We start from the raw sequence: 22,500 nt of genomic DNA, 5'->3' as shown, positions 1-22,500 counted from the left end.
GGAGAGGAGAGGAGAGGAGAGGAGAGGACAGGAGAGGAGAGGAGAGGAGAGGAGAGGAGAGGAGAGGAGAGGGAGCGACCTCTCTCTCCCAACTATTCTATACAGCTGCTTTTATGTTCTTTCTCTCTTTCTCTCTCATTTGTATTTAAGGAGACTGTTGTGATCAAACACATTATGTAAGCAATACTTGAGAAGATGCTGATATATTGTGATTCTAAACTATAACAGTCGGCCTCAAGGCCATACAATCTGTTTGATTCATGTATTTCTCTCGTACAATCTGCCCACAGTCTGTGTCTCATAGGAGGGCTGTGGGCAGTTCAGAAACCAGTCTGTGTCTCATAGGAGGGCTGTGGGCAGTTCAGAAACCAGTCTGTGTCTCATAGGAGGGCTGTGGGCGGTTCAGAAACCAGTCTGTGTCTCATAGGAGGGCTGTGGGCGGTTCAGAAACCAGTCTGTGTCTCATAGGAGGGCTGTGGGCGGTTCAGAAACCAGTCTGTGTCTCATAGGAGGGCTGTGGGCGGTTCAGAAACCAGTCTGTGTCTCATAGGAGGGCTGTGGGCGGTTCAGAAACCAGTCTGTGTCTCATAGGAGGGCTGTGGGCGGTTCAGAAACCAGTCTGTGTCTCATAGGAGGGCTGTGGGCGGTTCAGAAACCAGTCTGTGTCTCATGGGAGGGCTGTGGGCAGTTCAGAAACCAGTCTGTGTCTCATAGGAGGGCTGTGGGCAGTTCAGAAACCAGTCTGTGTCTCATAGGAGGGCTGTGGGCGGTTCAGAAACCAGTATGTGTCTCATAGGAGGGCTGTGGGCGGTTCAGAAACCAGTCTGTGTCTCATAGGAGGGCTGTGGGCGGTTCAGAAACCAGTCTGTGTCTCATAGGAGGGCTGTGGGCAGTTCAGAAACCAGTCTGTGTCCCATAGTGGGCAGTTCAGAAACCCGTCCACCTCATCATCAACAGGGAACGCAATAACAGAAGCCATCGTTCTCGCGATGATAAAAAAACCTAACCAATGAAACCTTTGCTCTCTCTCCACAGTGGACATCAAGTCAGAACCAGCACCAGTGCCGGTGGTGGACCCCCCCGTGGCCCCGTTGGACCTGCGCACGGACCTGAGGATGCTGGGTGGGCCCGTGGGCGGCTCCGGCTCCGACCCGGACCTGAGGATGCTGGGGGGCGGGGGCGCCGGCGGTGGGCACGGTGTGGGCGTGGCCTCGTCCTCCGCCTCGGACCTGAGGATGCTGGGGGCCGGCGGCGGGGGGCCCGGGGCCTCGGTGGTCTCGGACCCCGGCCTGTGGGAGCGCCAGCTGCAGCAGGAGCTGCTCCTCATCCAGAAGCAGCAGCAGATCCAGAAGCAGCTGCTCATCAACGAGTTCCAGAAGCAGCACGAGAACCTGACGCGGCAGCACCAGGCCCAGCTCCAAGAGCACCTTAAGGTACGAACCACCTGTTACCACCAGGCCTGCAGCTGCAGCACCAGGCCTACAGCTGCAGCACCAGGCCTACAGCTGCAGCACCAGGCCTGCAGCTGCAGCACCAGGCCTGCAGCTGCAGCACCAGGCCTACAGCTGCAGCACCAGGCCTACAGCTGCAGCACCAGGCCTAGAGCTGCAGCACCAGGCCTACAGCTGCAGCACCAGGCCTACAGCTGCAGCACCAGGCCTACAGCTGCAGCACCAGGCCTAGAGCTGCAGCACCAGGCCTACAGCTGCAGCACCAGGCCTACAGCTGCAGCACCAGGCCTGCAGCTGCAGCACCTCAAGGTAAGAACCTGACAGCTGTAGGCCTGGTGCTGCAGCTGCAGGCTTGGTGCTGCAGCTGCAGGCCTGGTGCTGCAGCTGCAGGCTTGGTGCTGCAGCTGCAGGCTTGGTGTTGCAGCTGTAGGCCTGGTGCTGCAGCTGTAGGCCTGGTGCTGCAGCTGCAGGCCTGGTGCTGCAGCTAGATGGTAATAAAAAGGTTTTGGAGATATTTGGTTTTCACACAGCAAGGTACACACACACACACACACACACACACACACACACACACACACACACACACACACACACACACACACACAGCAAGGTACACACAGACACAGCATGCAGAACAACACACACACTAGCGCTAACGTGTTAGGTTTCTGGTCTAGAGGGGCGGGTCGCGGCTGAGATTTGCGCATGCCCTGATTGGATCTCATCGATCTGTCCGTCACCCCCGGCCCCTCCTCTCCCCCCTAGTGCAGCCTACGTCACATCATTTGGAGCGACGCCCACCCGGAAGGGTTGACTCCCACTTTTAGACCAGAGCGGCCAATGCGTTCCTCCAGGCTTTCAATTTTTGCACCAACAAAAATGAAAGCCTGGTACCGAAGCTACTCACACACTGACTGTTCCATCCTGTCTCAGTTAGACAGACAGACAGACAGACAGACAGACAGACAGACAGACAGACAGACAGACAGACAGACAGACAGACAGACAGACAGACAGACAGACTGTAGCATGTTGCAGCAAAAAGATCAATACGTGCATTATATAACTGCCCTATACGCCATTGATCCCACTCTGAACTATATAGGACCGATAAGCGATCATTACTTTCTAAATAGGTCATTTAATCTGTCCAGTACAATCCATCCAATTCAAATTATTGATTATCCTTACATCATAATGGAACGTATGGACGAGCTTTGGCAATCCTTGGAGAAGGTGCAATATTTCCACCTTTTTAATTTGACACGGTAGGCTATATCCTCCTCGCCCAGAAATGGATTATTCAATTGCTAAAATTGAACGGATTGAACTACAAATTGTAGCTTTCTCCTCCCCCTCTTGGTGTGATCTTCGCACTGACGGCGTTATGTTTGCGTGCGTGACTGTGTGACCTCCTCTAGGCCTCCAAGACCTTACAGGCGTATGCAAAGACTCAACTTATGTACCTTAGATAGCACTCTGTGGTGTATAGAGCGCCGCAGTCCCTCCCCCTTTCAGAAAAACGAGTGGCCCAGGAAATGAAAACCCAATGCATTCTCCCATCGGCACTTCTGACTTAATTTATTTAAAGACGGTTACGCCGCGGACAAAGCCAACTCGGATCGTGACAAATCATGACAATGAACACAATGTTTTGGGGCCGATCAAATCATTAGAAAGAAGGAAAGAAAGTCAGGAGACAACACTATTTGTTTTGTTTTTCGTCTTATAAATTATTTGATCGGCCCCAAAACATTGGGGTTTTTCTGAAAGGGGGAGGGACTGCGGCGCTCTATACTATACGCATAGTTACATTATATACAGTTTATTTTAGGATCCCCATTAGCTGTTACACCTGGCAACAGCTATTCTTTCCCTGGGGTCCTCCTCACAGAATAATATACATACACAAATTGAAATAAAAACAACATTACAGATATCACAAAAGAAATACGTTAAAGCATAACAGCCACGGTTAGTGCATTCACTCTAGGTTACATCAACTGGTATATTGACATAAAAAGAATTACAATTTACCATATATATATATAAAAAGTCCTTCAGTCTTTTCTTAAAATGCCTTTTACCCTTAATGTCTGTGATGCATACCGGTAGAGAGTTCCATAAAGTCATTGCCCTGTACATGACTGTATTCTTCATTGCATCAGTTCTTGGCTTTAAGGCACTGTAAATCCACCCATTGCAACATGTCTGGTATTATGTATATGTCTATAGATATGTTGTGCTAGTCCACAGCTTAGATGGAAGTCTGACAGAGCTCTTAGCCGGGTTAGAGAGTGATGCTGTTCTCAGAGTCTGTTAACCTGCACATGAATCTATACATCAGGTTTCGTAGCACAGCAGGTGTCATGATCTGTCACTCCACAGACCATGTCTCCTCCCTGGCCACTCCCTCATTTCCATCCCATTCACTCACCTGTCTCCAACTCCCTCGTCAGCCCACCTGTGAACACTTGGACAATTTACCTGCTCACTACATAACTGGACTCATTGCAAAACACTGTTGTCCGTTCATAGTTTGGTGTTGTCGATGTCCCCTGTGTGTTCCTGGTTCCTTGTACTCCTCTGAGGTTTGATTTGTGGACTTTGTATTTCTGCGCTTTGCATCATGTTTGTAAAGTTATTTACAGTTTTGGCATTTTGGCCTTTTTGGTTTTCCTGAGCTTGAAGCTAGTCCTTGTTTGTCAGCTGCCATCTTGCTTTAATAAATACGTCTACATTTGAACATACTGTCTTGAGACTCTGCATTTGGGTTCAATCATCCTGGTATCGTAACAGCAGGCCTACAGTGGGTAGATTATTTTTATTTCTACAAACATTGGACTGGCGCTACAGCGTCTTGGGCTTTGATGCAGTCATTAGAGGCCACTGTCATTTTTGGCAGGCTGCCCTTGTCGTAGTGTCGCCACAAGAGGGCAGTGTACAGCGGGGTACAGTATAGGCTTTAAAAAGTGAGATTTTCACTGGAACAGAGCAGAAATTAAACTTGCGTATGAGTGTGTTGGTTTGAGCATACACAGTTTATGCCGCTGTCTAAAAATATCTCTGTCGTCAGATAGGTCATTTGTTATAAAACGACCTAGATATTTGTTTCAACGTTTGACTGAGGGACTGCCATTGGATTGTGTGTGTGTGTGTGTGTGTGTGTGTGTGTGTGTGTGTCTCTGTGTGTGTGTGGGTGCGTTTGTTTCGTGGCGTCTCAGCTGCAGCAGGAGCTCCAGGCCATGAAGCAGCACCAGGAGATGGCAGAGAAGGAGCGCCAGCAGCAGCAGAGCCTCCAGGACAGAGAGCAGGAGAGACACCGGCGGGAGACGCAGCACGTCTCCGTCTCCGTCGGACACAGCCTGCGAGGAAAGGAGCGCTCCTCCCGGGACAGTAAGAGCTCGCCACCACCGCCACCCGGTGGTTGAATGATTTTGGACCGGCCAGTTTAGATTGTAGTGTTTTTTTAGTCCAACCCATTTTGACCTGAGATCAGATCTTTTTTTTTTTAAATGACAGTTTTCTGAAAAAGCTATGTCGTTCTTTGATAAAAACCTACAATCTTGTAGATCTGCTATTTTTCAATAGCTAAAGCATAACGTAATGCAAACACCCAAAGGGGTTCCCGCCCCAAAATGGGCTAAAGGGCCTTTCAAGCGCGAAGCCTATAGTTCCGTTTTCAATGAGACTGTAACGGCTCACTGAGCCTATAGGGTGGTTACGGTGGAAGGCTCACTGAGCCTATAGGGTGGTTACGGTGGAACAAGGCAAGGTGGTAGATGCCAAAAGTTGTTTAGTGTGTGTGTGTGTGTGTGTGTGTGTGTGTGTGTGTGTGTGTGTGTGTTTGTGTGTGAAACATGGGGGTATTTCAGAACCACTGACGTAGAAACATGGGGGTATTTCAGAACCACTGACATAGAAACATGGGGGTATTTCAGAACCACTGACGTAGAAACATGGGGGTATTTCAGAACCACTGACATAGAAACATGGGGGTATTTCAGAACCACTGACGTAGAAACATGGGGGTATTTCAGAACCACTGACATAGAAACATGGGGGTATTTCAGAACCACTGACACAGAAACATGGGGGTATTTCAGAACCACTGACATAGAAACATTGGGGGATTTCAGAACCACTGACGTAGAAACATGGGGGTATTTCAGAACCACTGACACAGAAACATGGGGGTATTTCAGAACCACTGACATAGAAACATTGGGGGATTTCAGAACCACTGACGTAGAAACATGGGGGTATTTCAGAACCACTGACACAGAAACATTGGGGGATTTCAGAACCACTGACGTAGAAACATGGGGGTATTTCAGAACCACTGACACAGAAACATTGGGGGATTTCAGAACCACTGACGTAGAAACATGGGGGTATTTCAGAACCACTGACATAGAAACATGGGGGGATTTCAGAACCACTGACGTAGAAACATGGGGGTATTTCAGAACCACTGACACAGAAACATGGGGGTGTTTCAGAACCACTGACATAGAAACATGGGGGTATTTCAGAACCACTGACATAGAAACATGGGGGTATTTCAGAACCACTGACGTAGAAACATGGGGGTATTTCAGAACCACTGACACAGAAACATGGGGGTGTTTCAGAACCACTGACATGGATTCTGTTCTGGGTCCTATATAGATGGGTTAAAGGCTGTAAATAGACCGCACAGCGCTTCGTTAAGAGGTACAGTGTCCCTAATTAGCCCCGGCCCAGGTTCCCCTAATTAGCTAAATGACGTTGGTGTCGGTTTAGAAATAGAATGATAAGCTTCATGGCCGGGCCTGGCATAGAACAACCGCGTCATGCATTTCCTGTAAGCTTCGCATGTACTAGCGCTCAGCGTTAGGCTGTTTAATTAACTTAAAGTTAGTGTACGTGATTTTCTTTAGTTAAAATAAGTGTTAAAATAGCTCTATAGTGTGACAGTAGTCATTGCTATAGTGTGTGTTCAGTATAGTGTTAAATAGCTCTATAGTGTGACAGTAATCATTGCTATGAGTGTGTTCAGTATAACAGTGTTAAATAGCTCTATATTGTGACAGTAATCATTGCTATAGAGTGTGTTCAGTAACGGTGTTAAATAGCTCTATATTGTGACAGTAATCATTGATATAGTGTGTTCATTAACAGTGTTAAATAGCTCTATATTGTGACAGTAATCATTGCTATAGAGTGTGTTCAGTAACAGTGTTAAATAGCTCTATATTGTGACAGTAATCATTGCTATAGAGTGTGTTCAGTAACGGTGTTAAATAGCTCTATATTTCAGCCCACAAGGGGGAGATGTTCCTACATCTCCTAAAACATGAGGCTCTTCTCAAAAATGTCAATTCACTGATATAAATAGTACATTGTGTGTGTGTGTGTGTGTGTGTGTGTGTGTGTGTGTGTGTGTGTGTGTGTGTGTGTGTGTGTGTGTGTGTGTGTGTGTGTGTGTGTGTGTGTGTGTGTGTGTGTGTGTGTGTGTGTGTGTGTGTGTGTGTGTGTGTGTGTAAATAATGACAGTGACAGTGTGAAAATAATGCATTTTAAATGGAATTTATACTCTAAATTTATATTGTAAAATACTGTATCTCTGAGAATGTACAAATGGAACCAAATGGACCCCCTTGCTTTAAGCATTATGTTATGCTTTAGCTATTGACAAATAGCAGATCTACAAGCTCATATAGCTCGGTGGCGTGCTATGAGCTTGTAGATCTGCTATTTTTGAACGACTGACGTAGAAACATAGCTTTTTTCAGAAAACTGTCAGGGATGTAGAAGACATTTTTAGAATCTGATCTCAGGTCAAAATGGGTTTAGCATAATTATGCGTGTGTGTGTAAAAAAGAATGATAAAGTTCTGCCTTAGAGAAAGGGTGACCCTCCTCTGTGCCTTAGAGAAAGGGTGACCCTCCTGTGTCTTAGAGAAAGGGTGACCCTCCTCTGTGTCTTAGAGAAAGGGTGACCCTCCTCTGTGTCTTAGAGAAAGGGTGACCCTCCCTCTGTGCCTTAGAGAAAGGGTGACCCTCCTCTGTGTCTTAGAGAAAGGGTGACCCTCCTCTGTGTCTTAGAGAAAGGGTGACCCTCCTCTGTGTCTTAGAGAAAGGGTGACCCTCCTCTGTGTCTTAGAGAAAGGGTGACCCTCCCTCTGTGTCGTAGAGAAAGGGTGACCCTCCTCTGTGTCTTAGAGAAAGGGTGACCCCTCTGTGTCTTAGAGAAAGGGTGACCCTCCCTCTGTGCCTTAGAGAAAGGGTGACCCCTCTGTGTCTTAGAGAAAGGGTGACCCTCCCTCTGTGCCTTAGAGAAAGGGTGACCCTCCTTGTGTCATGTGACCTCTGGCCTCACAGGCGCGGTGGCGAGCACCGAGGTGAAGCAGAAACTCCAAGAGTTTCTGCTCAGCAAATCAGCCAAGGATCCCAACGGGACGACCGGCGGTCTCCTCCAGCAGCCCAAACTGTGGTACACGTAAGTTCCCTCTGTCTGTCTGTCTGTCTGTCTGTCTGTCTGTCTGTCTGTCTGTCTGTCTGTCTGTCTGTCTGTCTGTCTGTCTGTCTGTCTGTCTGTCTGTCTGTCGGGGCGCCATCTTGGCCCCGTACATACGTATACACATGTAGCACTGGTCGTAGCAGTCGCACTAGCCTCGTCCAGAGCCTTAGATATATAGACAGAGTTATACGCAAACCCCGTTCACTTCATTTAATATATTTTTGTATCCCACGATTTTGTAACCCATTTTTCACCCCTGTGTCAATCATCTAATGTGATCCTGGGGTCTACAAACCCTCCACCAACCTAGTCCCCATATATGGGGGACAAGGGGAGAGCAACCTAGTCCCCATATATGGGGGACAAGGGGAGACCAGCCTAGTCCCCATATATGGGGGACAAGGGGAGACCAACCTAGTCCCCATATATGGGGGACAAGGGGAGACCAACCTAGTCCCCATATATGGGGGACAAGGGGAGACCAACCTAGTCCCCATATATGGGGGACAAGGGGAGACCAACCTAGTCCCCATATATGGGGGACAAGGGGAGACCAACCTAGTCCCCATATATGGGGGACAAGGGGAGAGCAACGGACTTGAACTCATGCTTCCTTCATGCCTGAGTGTCCAAGTTGCTCCTTTACACCTGACAGGGGGGAGTTTCCCTGGTTGGACGTAGCGCGTGGAAGGAACACGTTATTCCAACCAGTTCCTTTCCCCTCCATCAGGCGCCCCGGCTGGCCAGGGGGAGGCAGTATAGAGACCAGTTCCTTTCCTCTCCATCAGGCGCCCCGGCTGGCCAGGGGGAGGCAGTATAGAGACCAGGATTCCGTTCACTTCATGGTGCTTCAGTCCAACGGCGGCCTAGACTTCCATTGAGAATGGGGACAACCCATGCATTGGACTGTAATGATCTTAAATCCCTTTGTTTTAGATTGTTTTGTAGTAACAGTATACAACATAAACATTAGAGAGACTTTAGCTGTTACTGTACAATAGTTTAAAACAGTTGTCGTGTTTCACACATGACCGCCCCCCCTCGTTGAAAACAATGCATTTCAAACTCAAGCTTGTCTCTCTCCATCCTGCTCTCCATTTCTGCCCCCTCAATGTCGTCACTGACTCTCTCTCTCTCTCTCTCTCTCTCTGTCTCTCTCTCTGTCTCTGTCTCTCTCTCTCTCTCTCTCTCTCTCTCTCTCTCTCTCTCTGTCACTACCAGAAATAAAGCAGAAACGCAGAAAAAACAATAATATTTAAAGTGAAATAACACATACTGTAACTGGAAAAGTTTGTGTGTGTGTGTGTGTGTGTGTGTGTGTGTGTGTGTGTGTGTGTGTGTGTGTGTGTGTGTGCGTCACACACTGGGCAGAGTTACATTCAGGGCTGTGTAATACATTGGGTGTGTATGTACGTGCGTGGCGTGGTGTTTAAAGTGATGGGTGTGTGTGTGTGTGCGCGGCGTGGAGTGTAAAGTAATGGGTGTGTGTGTGTGTGTGTGTGTGTGTGTACGTGCGTGTAAAGTGTAAAGTAATGGGTGTGTGTGTACGTGCGTGTAAAGTGTAAAGTAATGGGTGTGTGTGTACGTGCGTGTAAAGTGTAAAGTAATGGGTGTGTGTGTACGTGCGTGTAAAGTGTAAAGTAATGGGTGTGTGTGTGTACGTGCGTGTAAAGTGTAAAGTAATGGGTGTGTGTGTGTGTGTGTGTGTGTACGTGCGTGCAAAGTGTAAAGTAATGGGTGTGTGTGTACGTGCGTGGAGTGCATAAGGTAATGGGTGTGTGTGTGTGTGTCGTCTCACCAGGTCCTCCAATCACCACGCCTCATTGGACCAAAGCTCCCCGCCCCTTGGAGGCGGGGCCTCGCCCACCTGCCAGTACACCCTCCCCTCCCCCCTCCAGAGCAGCGACTTCCCCTTACGGAAGACCGGTAAGAACCAATGAGAACGCATCACACTGTGTGAAGACCGGTATGAGAACCAATGAGAACGCATCACACTGTGTGAAGACCGGTATAAGAACCAATGAGAACGCATCACACTGTGTCATCACACCGTTGACCCCGCCCACACCGTTTCACGCCTTCTCACACCTTTCACCACCGTGTGGACTCAATACTGCCACCATCTGGCGGAGACCTGTTATAGGTCCAAAACACCCACAGCGCAGAGCTCTCTCTCTCTCTCTCTCTCTCTCTCTCTCTCTCTCTCTCTCTCTCTCTCTCTCTCTCTCTCTCTCTCCAGAGGATCATATTTTTAGTAATCAGGCTTGTTTTGAGTTCTCCTGTTCTTTGCCTTTGTTCTCGGATTCAGTGTTTTTCTGCCTTTTTTCTGTGCTTTTGAAAAGTGTTTCCTTTTTTTGTCTTTCCTCCTGTTTTTCTGCTAGCCACTGCTATACTGCATTATATATATATATATATATATATATATATATATATATATATATATACCACATTGTAAATCGGTTTATTTTGTAAACTAAACTGTTGTTTGTGTCTCTGCATGTTGGGTTCAGAGGTTCTGCTGTACTGTACCTTAACAGTAACGTACGTACAGTACGTAATCCAGAGATGGATTAATACAAAGAAGGTGCTGTGTGCGTTCGTGTGCGCGTGTGCGTGTGCGTGTGCGCGTGTGTGCGCGTGTGTGTGTGCGTGCGTGCGTGCGCTCGTGCATGTGTGCGTGTGCGCGCGCCCGTCTCAAAGATGCAGATGACCTTCTTAATGATATCAGTTAGGCTCATTAAGGACCTCTGACCCCCCCCCCCCCCCCCCCCCCCTCTCTCTCCTGGTCCCCTCGGGGCGTTGGAGCAGTCTGAGTCCTTCCAGACGGAGCCCTGTGTTTAAACCAATCAGAGCCCTGTGTTTAAAACCGCTCCAAGAAACACAAAGAAAAACACACATTCATTAATTAATGACTCTATTTTCTTCACTCCGTCCCGAATCCAAAACGCTGGAATACACGTGTGTGTGTGTGTGTGTGCGTGCGTGTGTGTGTGTGTGTGTGTGTGTGTGTGTGTGTGTGTGTGTGTGTGTGTGTGTGTGTGTGTGTGTGTGTGTGTGTGTGTGTGTGTGTGTGTGTGTGTGTGTGTGTGTGTGTGTGTGTGAAACGGCGGCTGACGTTAAACTGGAGAATAAATTGCCGTCGTTTAGAAGAAAAGTCACTCGTTTTTTGTCCTCAATTTTTAGGGGGAAAAAAAGGACACATCCCCGAAAGGCCTCTCCTCTTTTAAACAGTTTAGCGGTAAATGGGGGACGGAATTAAAGGAGATTAATTCATCCTGAGTTATGAATTAAAGGAGATTAATTTATTCTGAGTTTTATGGGCTTTGAAAAACTATATTTTGAAAACACACACATTCCCACCGAGAGAGAACAAAAAGCAGCTCAGGTTTGTTTGGTACAATTTAAGGCTTGAGGGAAAAGCCTTTGGGGACGCTTGTATAAATAATAAAGAATTATTATACATTTACAATTTACAATGTAGGCATTCATCAGACGCTCTTAATCCAGAGCGACTTACATTAAGCAAGAACAAAAAAGCATGGGAATACATCACATAAAAACATTTATCATGAAACATGCGTAAGCTAAGAAAGTAACAGTGGAATATCTATAATGAAACTATACATATAAGCTATACATCTATACTACTATGCTATACATATGTACTATGACGTGCCTTGACTACATACAATGCAATTATAGTGCTGTCTACATAACATGCTATAAGTCTGTATCAAATGCTATCTAAGTCTACAGAAATGCTATCTAAGGGGGTATAGGGCAAGTGCTATGGGCCATGATGGAGTCTGAAGAGGTGGGTTTTCAGACTATACGGCGGAAGATTGGGAGTGATGCTGCAGTTCTGACTGCGATGGCACGCCTCCCTCTCGGCCTGCCTGCGTGCATGCGTGCGTGTGTGCCCCGTGCACCGTGCACGGGCGGGCGTGCTCGCCAAAAAGCTGAAAAAGAGGCCGCCTTGGTAATTCCCGCGGTGAGGTCACCCTAAATGACATTATGTACTTTTCCCTCCCGCGCTCTGTGTCTCTTGTAATTACATTGGGCAAAACAATTACACTCGTTGAACTGTTTTAACGGCGGGGCCAGCTGTCATGTCGCGTGCGTAGACAGGGGGGGGGGGGGGGGGGGGGGGGGTAATGTAAAGGTACGTCCCTCTGCCATCATTAGGGGGTTATATCTGCAGTTATACGCAGGATAAACACGAGGCCGGGCACATGAAGGGGAGGTTTTGTTTGTTTGGAGCATTCTTTGAAATAACAGAAAACAGAAAGGCGGAGGCATGTCTTTCTAAAGAGAGAAACAGGGTAACAATAAAACAGAAAGGCGGAGGCATGTCTTTCTAAACAGAGAAACAGGGTAACAATAAAACAGAAAGGCGGAGGCATGTCTTTCTAAAGAGAGAAACAGGGTAACAATAAAACAGAAAGGCGGAGGCATGTCTTTCTAAAGAGAGAAACAGGGTAACAATAAAACAGAAAGGCGGAGGCATGTCTTTCTAAAGAGAGAAACAGGGTAACAATAAAACAGAAAGGCGGAGGCATGTCTTTCTAAACAGAGAAACAGGGTAACAATAAAACAGAAACACGGAGGCATGTCTTTCTAAAGAGAGAAACAGGGTAACAATAAAACAGAAACACGGAGGCATGTCTTTCTAAAGAGAGAAACAGGGTAACAATAAAACAGAAAGGCGGAGGCATGTCTTTCTAAAGAGAGAAACAGGGTAACAATAAAACAGAAAGGCGGAGGCATATCTTTCTAAAGAGAGAAACAGGGTAACAATAAAACAGAAAGGCGGAGGCATGTCTTTCTAAACAGAGAAACAGGGTAACAATAAAACAGAAACACGGAGGCATGTCTTTCTAAAGAGAGAAACAGGGTAACAAACGTCTCTCAGGACATAAGGCGCATGTTGTTGTCACTGTGGATGGACGCATGCCTTGCCTTGCCTCGTCAAACCCAGGTGGTATAAGTATAAGGAGTGGCATAATGACCAGTTATAACTCCATTTAGAGACCTAGAGGAAAAGATTCTATACAGAATATACGTTTTCTGAATCGAGTCCCTGTGTTTCTATTTCAGTCGGTTCTCACACTATTTCATGTCAAGGACCCCCCTGGCTTTTGAAAAATAGCAGATCTACAAGCTCATAGCGCGCCACCGAGTGGCGCGCTATGAGCTTGTATAGGTCTACTATTTTGGAAAAATCGTGAAAATATTTTTTTCAGAAAACTGGAGGATTTAGAAGATTTCTTTTTAAATTTTGAGGTCAGGCCTGAATGGGTTAATCAGCCGTCATCGACCCCCATCTGAAAATATGTCGTTCCACTTTTTACTGTTTCAGTTCAGCCCCTCCACGGGCTCTCTCTCTCTCTTTGTTCTCTCTCCTCTACTATTCACACATCGAGTGACGGACATTGATCCATTCTGACCTGAGATCAGATTCTATAAATGTTCTTATACATCCTGACAGTTTTCAGAAAAAAGCCCATGTTTCTGTGTCAGTCGTTCTTCGGTTTTTCAAAAAATAGCAGACCTACACAAGCTACACAAGGGAGAGGAAGCAACGAGTCAAATCCGGATTAGCGGGTTTATAATTAACCCTGGCCGTCCCTATTTTGGGCACGCCGTTAGTCTTTATATTTAGAGGCTCGTTCTACATGCAAATCCCCCGCAGTGCAAGTTCAGACGCAAGGCCATCAATCTGATCTTCATTAAGTACACCGGAAATCTTCTGAAAAACCATGTCGTTCTCAACCTTTTGTCATGTCAAGGACCCCCAGAATTATATCATACTAATGCTTAAAACACCAGAATTATAACATAATAATGCACCAAAAGGGCTTCCCGTCCTGAATGTGTTAAAGGAGAATTCCAGGCTAGAAGGCTTCCTTACCTTTATTTGTAGTTGTTACGTCCCCACCAAAGAGGTCCAGGTGTTATTTGTAGTCGTTACGTCCCCACCAAAGAGGTACAGGTGTTATTTGTAGTTGTTGTTACGTCCCCACCAAAGAGGTACAGGTGTTATTTGTAGTCGTTACGTCCCCAACAAAGAGGTCCAGGTGTTATTTGTAGTTGTTGTTACGTCCCCACCAAAGAGGTACAGGTGTTATTTGTAGTCGTTACGTCCCCACCAAAGAGGTCCAGGTGTTATTTGTAGTTGTTGTTACGTCCCCACCAAAGAGGTACAGGTGTTATTTGTAGTCGTTACGTCCCCACCAAAGAGGTCCAGGTGTTATTTGTAGTTGTTGTTACGTCCCCACCAAAGAGGTACAGGTGTTATTTGTAGTCGTTACGTCCCCAACAAAGAGGTCCAGGTGTTATTTGTAGTCGTTACGTCCCCAACAAAGAGGTCCAGGTGTTATTTGTAGTCGTTACGTCCCCAACAAAGAGGTCCAGGTGTTATTTGTAGTTGTTACGTCCCCACCAAAGAGGTCCAGGTGTTATTTGTAGTCGTTACGTCCCCACCAAAGAGGTCCAGGTGTTATTTGTAGTTGTTACGTCCCCACCAAAGAGGTCCAGGTGTTATTTGTAGTTGTTACGTCCCCACCAAAGAGGTACAGGTGTTATTTGTAGTTGTTACCCAACCCCCCCCTCAATGGGGGTTGGGTTTTTGTGCTAATTCGCTTATTTCCATTGAAATAGTAGTAAAGTGTGCCGCTTGGGGAAAAAAACTAGATTTTTGAGGGATGGAAATAAGCGAATTAGCACAACACCCCATAGCCCCATTCAATCCAATTCAATTCAATTCAATTCAATTCAATTCAATTCAATTCAATTCAATTCAATTCAATTCAATTCAATTCAATTCAATTCAATTCAATTCAATTCAATTCAATTCAATTCAATTCAATTCAATTCAATTCAATTCAATTCAATTCAATTCAATTCAATTCAATTCAATTCAATTCAATTCAATTCAATTCAATTCAATTCAATTCAATTCAATTCAATTCAATTCAATTCAATTCAATTCAATTCAATTCAATTCAATTCAATTCAATTCAATTCAATTCAATTCAATTCAATTCAATTCAATTCAATTCAATTCAATTCAATTCAATTCAATTCAATTCAATTCAATTCAATTCAATTCAATTCAATTCAATCCAATCCAATTCATTGAGGTAATGTGCAGACTGAGTTCCAGCCACTGCTCTCACAATGCCACGTACTAGCTGTCATCTTAACCCATTTAGACCTGGTGTCGTACTTAAAAATAAATAAAAAGCTCTTCTAAATCATGACAGTTTTCTGAAATATACCTCATGTTTCTATATCAGTGGTGCTCAATATTTCATGTCAAGGACCCACAAGAATTACATGTAATTGGTCCTCGACCCCCATCTGAAAATATGATGTTCCAGAGGACCCCCCCCCCCCCCCCCCCACAGAAGCAAAGATTTGAGTTAAAAAATATATATATATTCAAAGAATTGCGCCACATTTCCACGATAAAAATAAATAAATAGCTGACCTATACAAGCTCGTATAGCGCGGCACTCGAGCTTGTAGATCTGCTATTTTTTTCAACAGCTAAAAAAAACCGGCTATAAAATAATGGTTATAAAACACAGAAACAGGGGTTGATTCCTCCTCCCGTCCTGAATGGGTTAATGCCGTCGGGCAGTCACAGTGACATCACGAGGGCTTTTATAGGAACCCCGACATGGAAGCGAAGACGTGCGCGGCAACGCGGCGTCTCGCGGCCTCGGCAGCCCCGGCGCAGCGTCTGCTTCCAACCTGTAACAACCGGATTGATTTATGAGCCTGGTGCACGTTGGCGTGCCGTGGCATATATGTTGTTTTTTCACGTTGGCGTGCCGTGGCGTATATGTTGTTTTTTCACGTTGGCGTGCCGTGGCGTATATGTTGTTTTTTCACGTTGGCGTGCCGTGGCGTATATGTTGTTTTTTCCCCCATACTTATATTTGTCCTGGCAGTCTGTCCGCGCTGAGGGACCCAGGTGTTCAGAGTGTAGACGTTCATCAGCCCCCAGATGTGTTCATGTCACTGCATTTGACTGAGGGACTGCCATTGGATTTTTATTTTCTCATGTCATGTGAAAATCAGGGAATCATTGCGAACGCAGTGAGCACTTAATATGAGACCTAGCAGATCATGTCTGTCTCTGTGTGTGTGTCTGTCTGTCTGTGTGTGTGTGTCTGTCCCGCTATACGTCCAAATATGGAGTGTGTTGCATCAGCAATCACTCAGCTCCATATATGGGCAGAAAAGGGGCCAGGTCCACATATACAGTAACAGCGGGACAGACACACAGACAGACAGACATGATCTGCAGGGTCTCAGCTGCGTTCGCTTCCCGCGTTTGCGCGTCTTACTGGTTTATATATATAGCTTCAAATGGACATCTTGGTTGTTCAGTTTGACACACCATGTGTTGGAGATATGGCTTTTATAGAGTATAATGTCTTGCAGAGAAACAGCGAGTCGAGAGCTTGTAGGTCTGCTATTTTTAGAACGACTGACATATAGAAACGTAGCTTTTTCAGAAAACTGTCATTTTCAAACAGACATTTTTAGAATCTGATCTCAGGTCAGATCTGAACATTTTTAGAATCTGATCTCAGGTCAGATCTGAACATTTTTAGAATCTGATCTCAGGTCAGAATGGGTTAAAAAAACAAACCCGCTGATATACAAGCTCACAATGCATCGGGGGGGGAGCGCCTCGTGAGCTTGTGGATCGGCTGTATTTCCGTCTATTCCTGCGCCGCGGCCATCGTCACTGCCTGGCGCAACCGTTGCCTCCTGTTGCATCGTGGGTGGACCCCCACCCCCCCCCCCCTCGCCCCTCGCCTCCTCCTCCTCCGTGTCCCATGGCGACCACGAGGAAGAGAGAGAGAGAGAGAGAGGTTGGAGTCGGTCTCTCTCCTCCTCCCACGCTGTCTGGCCGCTTCCCGTGGCGAGGGAGGGGGAAGGGGGAGGGCGAGGGGGAGGGAGGGGGGAGAGGGATGGGGGAGGGAGGGGGAGGGAGGGGGTAGCTTTGGTGGTAAAGCAGGGCACGGGGCGCTCTGAGGTATAAATAGAGAAGCAGTGAGGGCAGCGGAGCGTGAAGCGGATTCAGTTCCCCTGTAGCATAGAGTAGCCTAGCGTAGCCTAGCGTAGCATAGCCTAGCGTAGCCTAGCGTAGAGTAGCGCTCTGTCCCTTCTCTCTCCCCTCTGCCATCCATCCCCCATTTCTCCCTGTTTCCCCCCCTTCCCCTCCCCACCTATCTCTCTCTCTCACACACACACACACACACACACACACACACACACACACTCCTCTCCTCTCCCCTCCCCTCCCCTCCCCTCCCCTAAAGCGCCCCTCTTCTCAATTATTGATCGGTCTGTGAATAATTGAATCGTCTCCTCATGATATTATATAACAGGAGGTTTACATAACCTCAGTTGAAGAGGGGGGGGTGAGAGAGAGAGAGACAGAGACAGAGAGAGAGATAGAGAGAGAGAGAGAGAGAGAGAGAGAGAGAGAGACACAGAGACAGAGAGAGAGACAGAGACAGAGGGAGAGAGACAGAAGGAGAGAAAGAGAGAGAGACCTTAGCAGTAAGGACTCCAGGGCCAAAAGGGGTTGATGGGATCAAGGAACTCCTTGTTTGGGCGTGGGTGAGGACCCCTCCCTGAAGGGTCCCTAGGGGGGTCCCGGGACCCCTCCCTGAAGGGTCCCTAGGGGGGTCCCGGGACCCCTCCCTGAAGGGTCCCTAGGGGGGTCCCGGGACCCCTCCCTGAAGGGTCCCCAGGGGGGTCCCTGGACCCCTCCCTGAAGGGTCCCCAGGGGGGTCCCGGGACCCCTCCCTGAAGGGTCCCCAGGGGGGTCCCGGGACCCCTCCCTGAAGGGTCCCCAGGGGGGTCCCGGGACCCCTCCCTGAAGGGTCCCCAGGGGGGTCCCGGGACCCCTCCTGAAGGGTCCCTAGGGGGGTCCCGGGACCCCTCCCTGAAGGGCCCCTAGGGGGGTCCCTGGACCCTGCTTTGAGAACCACTGACACTGAGTTAACGACCAATTATGGGCACTATAATTTCCCGTAAACCTCAAGTTTAGCAGCATATAGTTAAAGGACCACTTCACCACTTTTCAACCTATCTTCATATAATATAGGCAAACCATATTCTGAATGACCAAAAAGAGGACACATGCGCGCGTGCATGTGCGCATGCATGTGCGCGTGCATGTGCGCGTGCACGTCGTGGATGTGCATGTGTCGTGCCTGCGCGGTTCTGTTTGAATTAAATTCATTTGTCAAAAAAGTTTGGCTCCTAAAAGAGACCAGCCTATTCTCCAAACCATTATCTTATATGCTTTGCTAGGTTGTACAAAATAATATTGGGTCAATTTAATTTGCAGGACTCACCTCGCGCACAGCTGCCTTGTCTGTGTTGTTGACATGACATGGGCTTGCAGGACAGAACTTTTATTTGTGACAGACACATAGTTCCTTTGCAGACAATACAATCTGCTTCTCATTGGTCAGTCACAAAGCTAAGAAAACAGTAGCCTACTTTTTCTGCATGTCAATGATGATGAGATAGTTCTTTGGCATGTCAAGCTTTCCTCACGGAGAGCACAACAGTCTATCTGCAGACAGCAGAGCAGCCAGCGAGCCTTTCTCTGCTCTGCTCTGCGGTCGGGACCAGTGCTGTCAGACTCAGCGCGCAGCGCATGCAGAGTTATGAATAATACACATTCCGGGGTTCGGGCTGAAAGTCCACCTCTCACAGTGTTTTTCCACTACGAACCATTGAACGTGCATTGTAATACACATTGGTCTGAATGGTCTGTGAGCGTAGCGATACATATACAGGCGATACGTGTAAAACCCCGGACATTTGAAGGAATTTATAACCGGACTGCCCGGACAGCCCCCAAAAGAGGACTTGTCCGGGCAAAAGAGGACGTATGGTAAGCCTATATAATAGCTCCTCACTAATAATCATGATAAAATGTCACGATTTTTTTCTACTCAGTCTGTGTCTCATAGGAGGGGCTGTGGGCAGTTTAGAAACCGTCTTCCAGTGACATCATCATTAGGCAGATTTTTTTTGCATTTTTTTTTTTCGCATTGCAACTTTTCAGGACTAGAAAGCCTGCAGTTTCTATTGGGTTGTATTCCCCATCGATGATGTCACTGGAAGACGGTTTCTGAACTGCCCACAGCCCTCCTATATGAGACACAGACTGAGTAGATTATTAGTGAGGACCTATTATAATTTATGAAGATAGGTTGAAAAGTGGTCCTTTAATATCCGGTAATATATATGATGGTACAACTCTGGAGTTTAGCGGAGTTTGTTGTAAAGTTTAACGGGAATACACACATCCGTATTCCAGAGCTATTAACTCATCCATTGTGACTGCATGGATCTGATTGGATGAATCTATATATGATTCATCCAATCAGATCCAATTAGATGATATATTTTCAGACATTCAAAGTCTTGATAAATAAATATAATCCGTTCCTTTCAGAGTAAAAAGTTCTTTGAAACGGTAACCTGATCACCAGCGCACGAGTCTGGATCCACTCTGTGTGTGTGTGTGTGTGTGTGTGTGTGTGTGTGTGAGTGTGTGGTGCGCTTGTGTGTGTGCGCTCGCGTGTGTTGTGTGCGCTCGCGTGTGTGCGCTCATGCGTGCGCATGCGTGCGCGCCTGTTTTGCATTTGGATGTGTGTGTGCGTGAGCGCGTGCATGTGTCTGTTTTGCATTAAGGTGTGTGTGTGTGTGTGTGTGTGTGTGTGGGGGGGGGGGGGCGGGGGGACATGTGTGTGTGTTGGTTTAACTACTGCTACTGTATCAGACTGTGGTCAGTGGGGCGGCAGGTATAGCATCCCTTCTGTGTGTGTGAGCGTGCGCGAGCGTGTGCACATGTGTGCGTGCGTGAGTGTGCGTGCATGTGTGTGTGTGCGTGCGCACATGTGTGCACGTGTGTTGCTCCGCCTAATTTGGTCCAGATGAGGAAGAGGAAATGGGCCCAAATCCTGAGTCACTTCATTAACGTCTCTGAAAGCAGACCTACTGATAGCAGATCTACAAGCTCGTAGTGCTGCACTCTGTGCCGCGCTACGAGCTTGTAGATCTGCTATTTTTTTTGAAAATCGTGAAAATGTGACGCAAATCTTTGAATATATAATTATTCTTTCAGATGTGAACGTCTTTAACTAAAATCTTTGCTTCTGCAGGGTAGAAGATCTACAAGCTCATAGCGCGCCACCGAGTGGCGCGCTATGAGCTTGTAGGTCTGCTATTTTTGAAAAAAATGAAGAACGACTGACATAGAAACACAGCTTTTTCAGAAAACTGTCATTTTCAAAAGACATTTTGTAGAATCTGATCTCAGGTCAGAATGGGTTAATATTGTGGGGTCAAGCCGGACGGGATGAATCCATCGATAAAGCTTATCGACGATCAATCAATGAATGAATCAATGAATGAATGGGTTGGATAATTAGTTGTTGTTATTTCTCCGTGCAGCGTCGGAGCCCAACCTGAAGGTGCGTTCCCGTCTGAAGCAGAAGGTGGCGGAGAGGAGGAGCAGTCCCATGCTGAAGAGACGGGACGCCAACGCCATGACGCCATACAAGAAGAGAGCTCTGGAGCTGATGGGTAGACATCTTATCATCATCATCATCATAACCTTTATTTAAACTCGGAGTACAATTGAGGGGCAAGCCCTCATTTTCAATGTAGCCGAAATACAAAGCACAAAATACAAAAAACAAACTCAACAACATACACTTACAATACAGCAATATCAAAATATGAATTGTAAAACAGAGCTCTGGAGTAGGACACCTTATAGAGCAGAGCCCTGGAGCTCATGGGTAGTCAACCTTATAGGACAGAGCTTTTGTTCCACCTGTCAACTAAAATGCTCAATCAGGGATTGACGAATGCACTTTAATGACTATAGTTGCACTTTATCAAGGGAACGTGTGCAATATCTCTGTTTTGTGTATGTTGGGGTGTTTCATGGTGTTTTTCCTTTCGTAACATGAACGTGTCTGTTATTTGTATGCAGCTGTGACTCTGACTCCAAGACACATTTCTCCCAAGGGAGACAAATAAAGATAACCTTGAACCTTGAGCTCTGGAGCTCCCAATCTAAGCTATGGAATGAACTTCCCATTGCAGTCAGAACTGCCGCCTCACTCCCAATCCTCCGCCGCAGTCTGAAAACCCGGAGTTAACGGGAAATTATTTGTTGGAGTTTCCTGTAACACACCTGTAATATACACATCCGTATTCCTGTAATATACACATCCGTATTCCTGTAATATACACATCCGTATTCCATGCTTTTTTTGCGCAGTGATTTGTTCTTGCTTATACTGTAAATCGCTCTGGATTAAGAGCGTCTGTTAAACGCCTACATTGTAAATTGCGTACAGGTGTCCTAACGTCCTAACGTCTCCCTGCGTCCCACAGACTCTGTGTCCTAACGTCCTCTCTGTCTGCGTCACACAGACTCTGTGTCCTAACGTCCTCTCTGTCTGCGTCCCACAGACTCTGTGTCCTAACGTCCTCTCTGTCTGCGTCACACAGACTCTGTGTCCTAACGTCCTAACGTCTCCTGCGTCACACAGACTCTGTGTCCTAACGTCCTCTCTGTCTGCGTCACACAGACTCTGTGTCCTAACGTCCTCTCTGTCTGCGTCACACAGACTCTGTGTCCTAACGTCCTCTCTGTCTGCGTCACACAGACTCTGTGTCCTAACGTCCTAACGTCTCCCTGCGTCACACAGACTCTGTGTCCTAACGTCCTCTCTGTCTGCGTCACACAGACTCTGTGTCCTAACGTCCTAACGTCTCCCTGCGTCCACAGACTCCTTGCCCACCAGCAGCGCCCCCGGCTCCGGCCCCAGCTCTCCCATCGGGGCCTCCAGTGCCCTGGGGGCCGAGAACGGACCCTCCTCACTGCCCACCACCACCAAGACAGAGGTATATATATATCTGTCTGACTGAACCCCCTGGGTTGAACCCTGGTGTTCATGAGCTCTCTGTCCGTCTCAGCCCGGTGCTAACGGCTCCCCTGGCGGACGTTAAAGAGCCACATGTCTCTATATATTATATATTATATACCATCCTGTTTCTGTCCAACAACACCGTGCTATAAACACTGACGCTCAATAAATCACTGGGTTATACTACTGTGTGCACTCTGGGATGAGGTCACTCACTGAAGCATCAGGTATAATGATATATATATATATATATATAGTATATATATATATATATATATATATGCATGTTATCCATGTATACCTTGTTCTGTGGTCGATGCTTATAGAATTACTTCATTTAGTGAAACGTATCATTCTCCTTGCTTGCTTCTATGCTCTGTCATGTCCGTACTACATACAGCTGTGCTAGTAGCAGGGGGGGGGGGGGGGGGTAGGGGGGGGCGGGGGGCCTAATGTACTACATACAGCTGTGCTAGTAGCAGGGGGGGTGGAGGGGGTAGGGGGGGCGGGGGGCCTAATGTACTACATACAGCTGTGCTAGTAGCAGGGGG

General features: G+C 47.1%; 1 protein-coding gene across 1 annotated transcript in view; it reads left to right on the top strand.

The window, feature by feature from the left end:
* Nucleotides 1–22,500, top strand: part of LOC308317948 (histone deacetylase 9-B-like) — a gene marked incomplete at its 3' end in the record, with an annotated part of 47,787 nt that overhangs the window by 23,735 nt on the left and 1,552 nt on the right. Inside the window, 6 exon segments of the mRNA XM_080767293.1 lie at nt 1,036–1,433; nt 4,676–4,847; nt 7,817–7,934; nt 9,757–9,881; nt 20,460–20,591; nt 21,811–21,926. Coding sequence (XP_080623419.1) covers nt 1,036–1,433; nt 4,676–4,847; nt 7,817–7,934; nt 9,757–9,881; nt 20,460–20,591; nt 21,811–21,926 — 1,061 coding nt within the window.

This window comes from Protomyctophum bolini (assembly GCF_963924005.1).
Source record: "Protomyctophum bolini genome assembly, chromosome: 7".
Taxonomy (NCBI): Eukaryota; Metazoa; Chordata; class Actinopteri; order Myctophiformes; family Myctophidae; genus Protomyctophum; species Protomyctophum bolini.
This window is presented reverse-complemented; position numbering and strand designations above follow the sequence as displayed.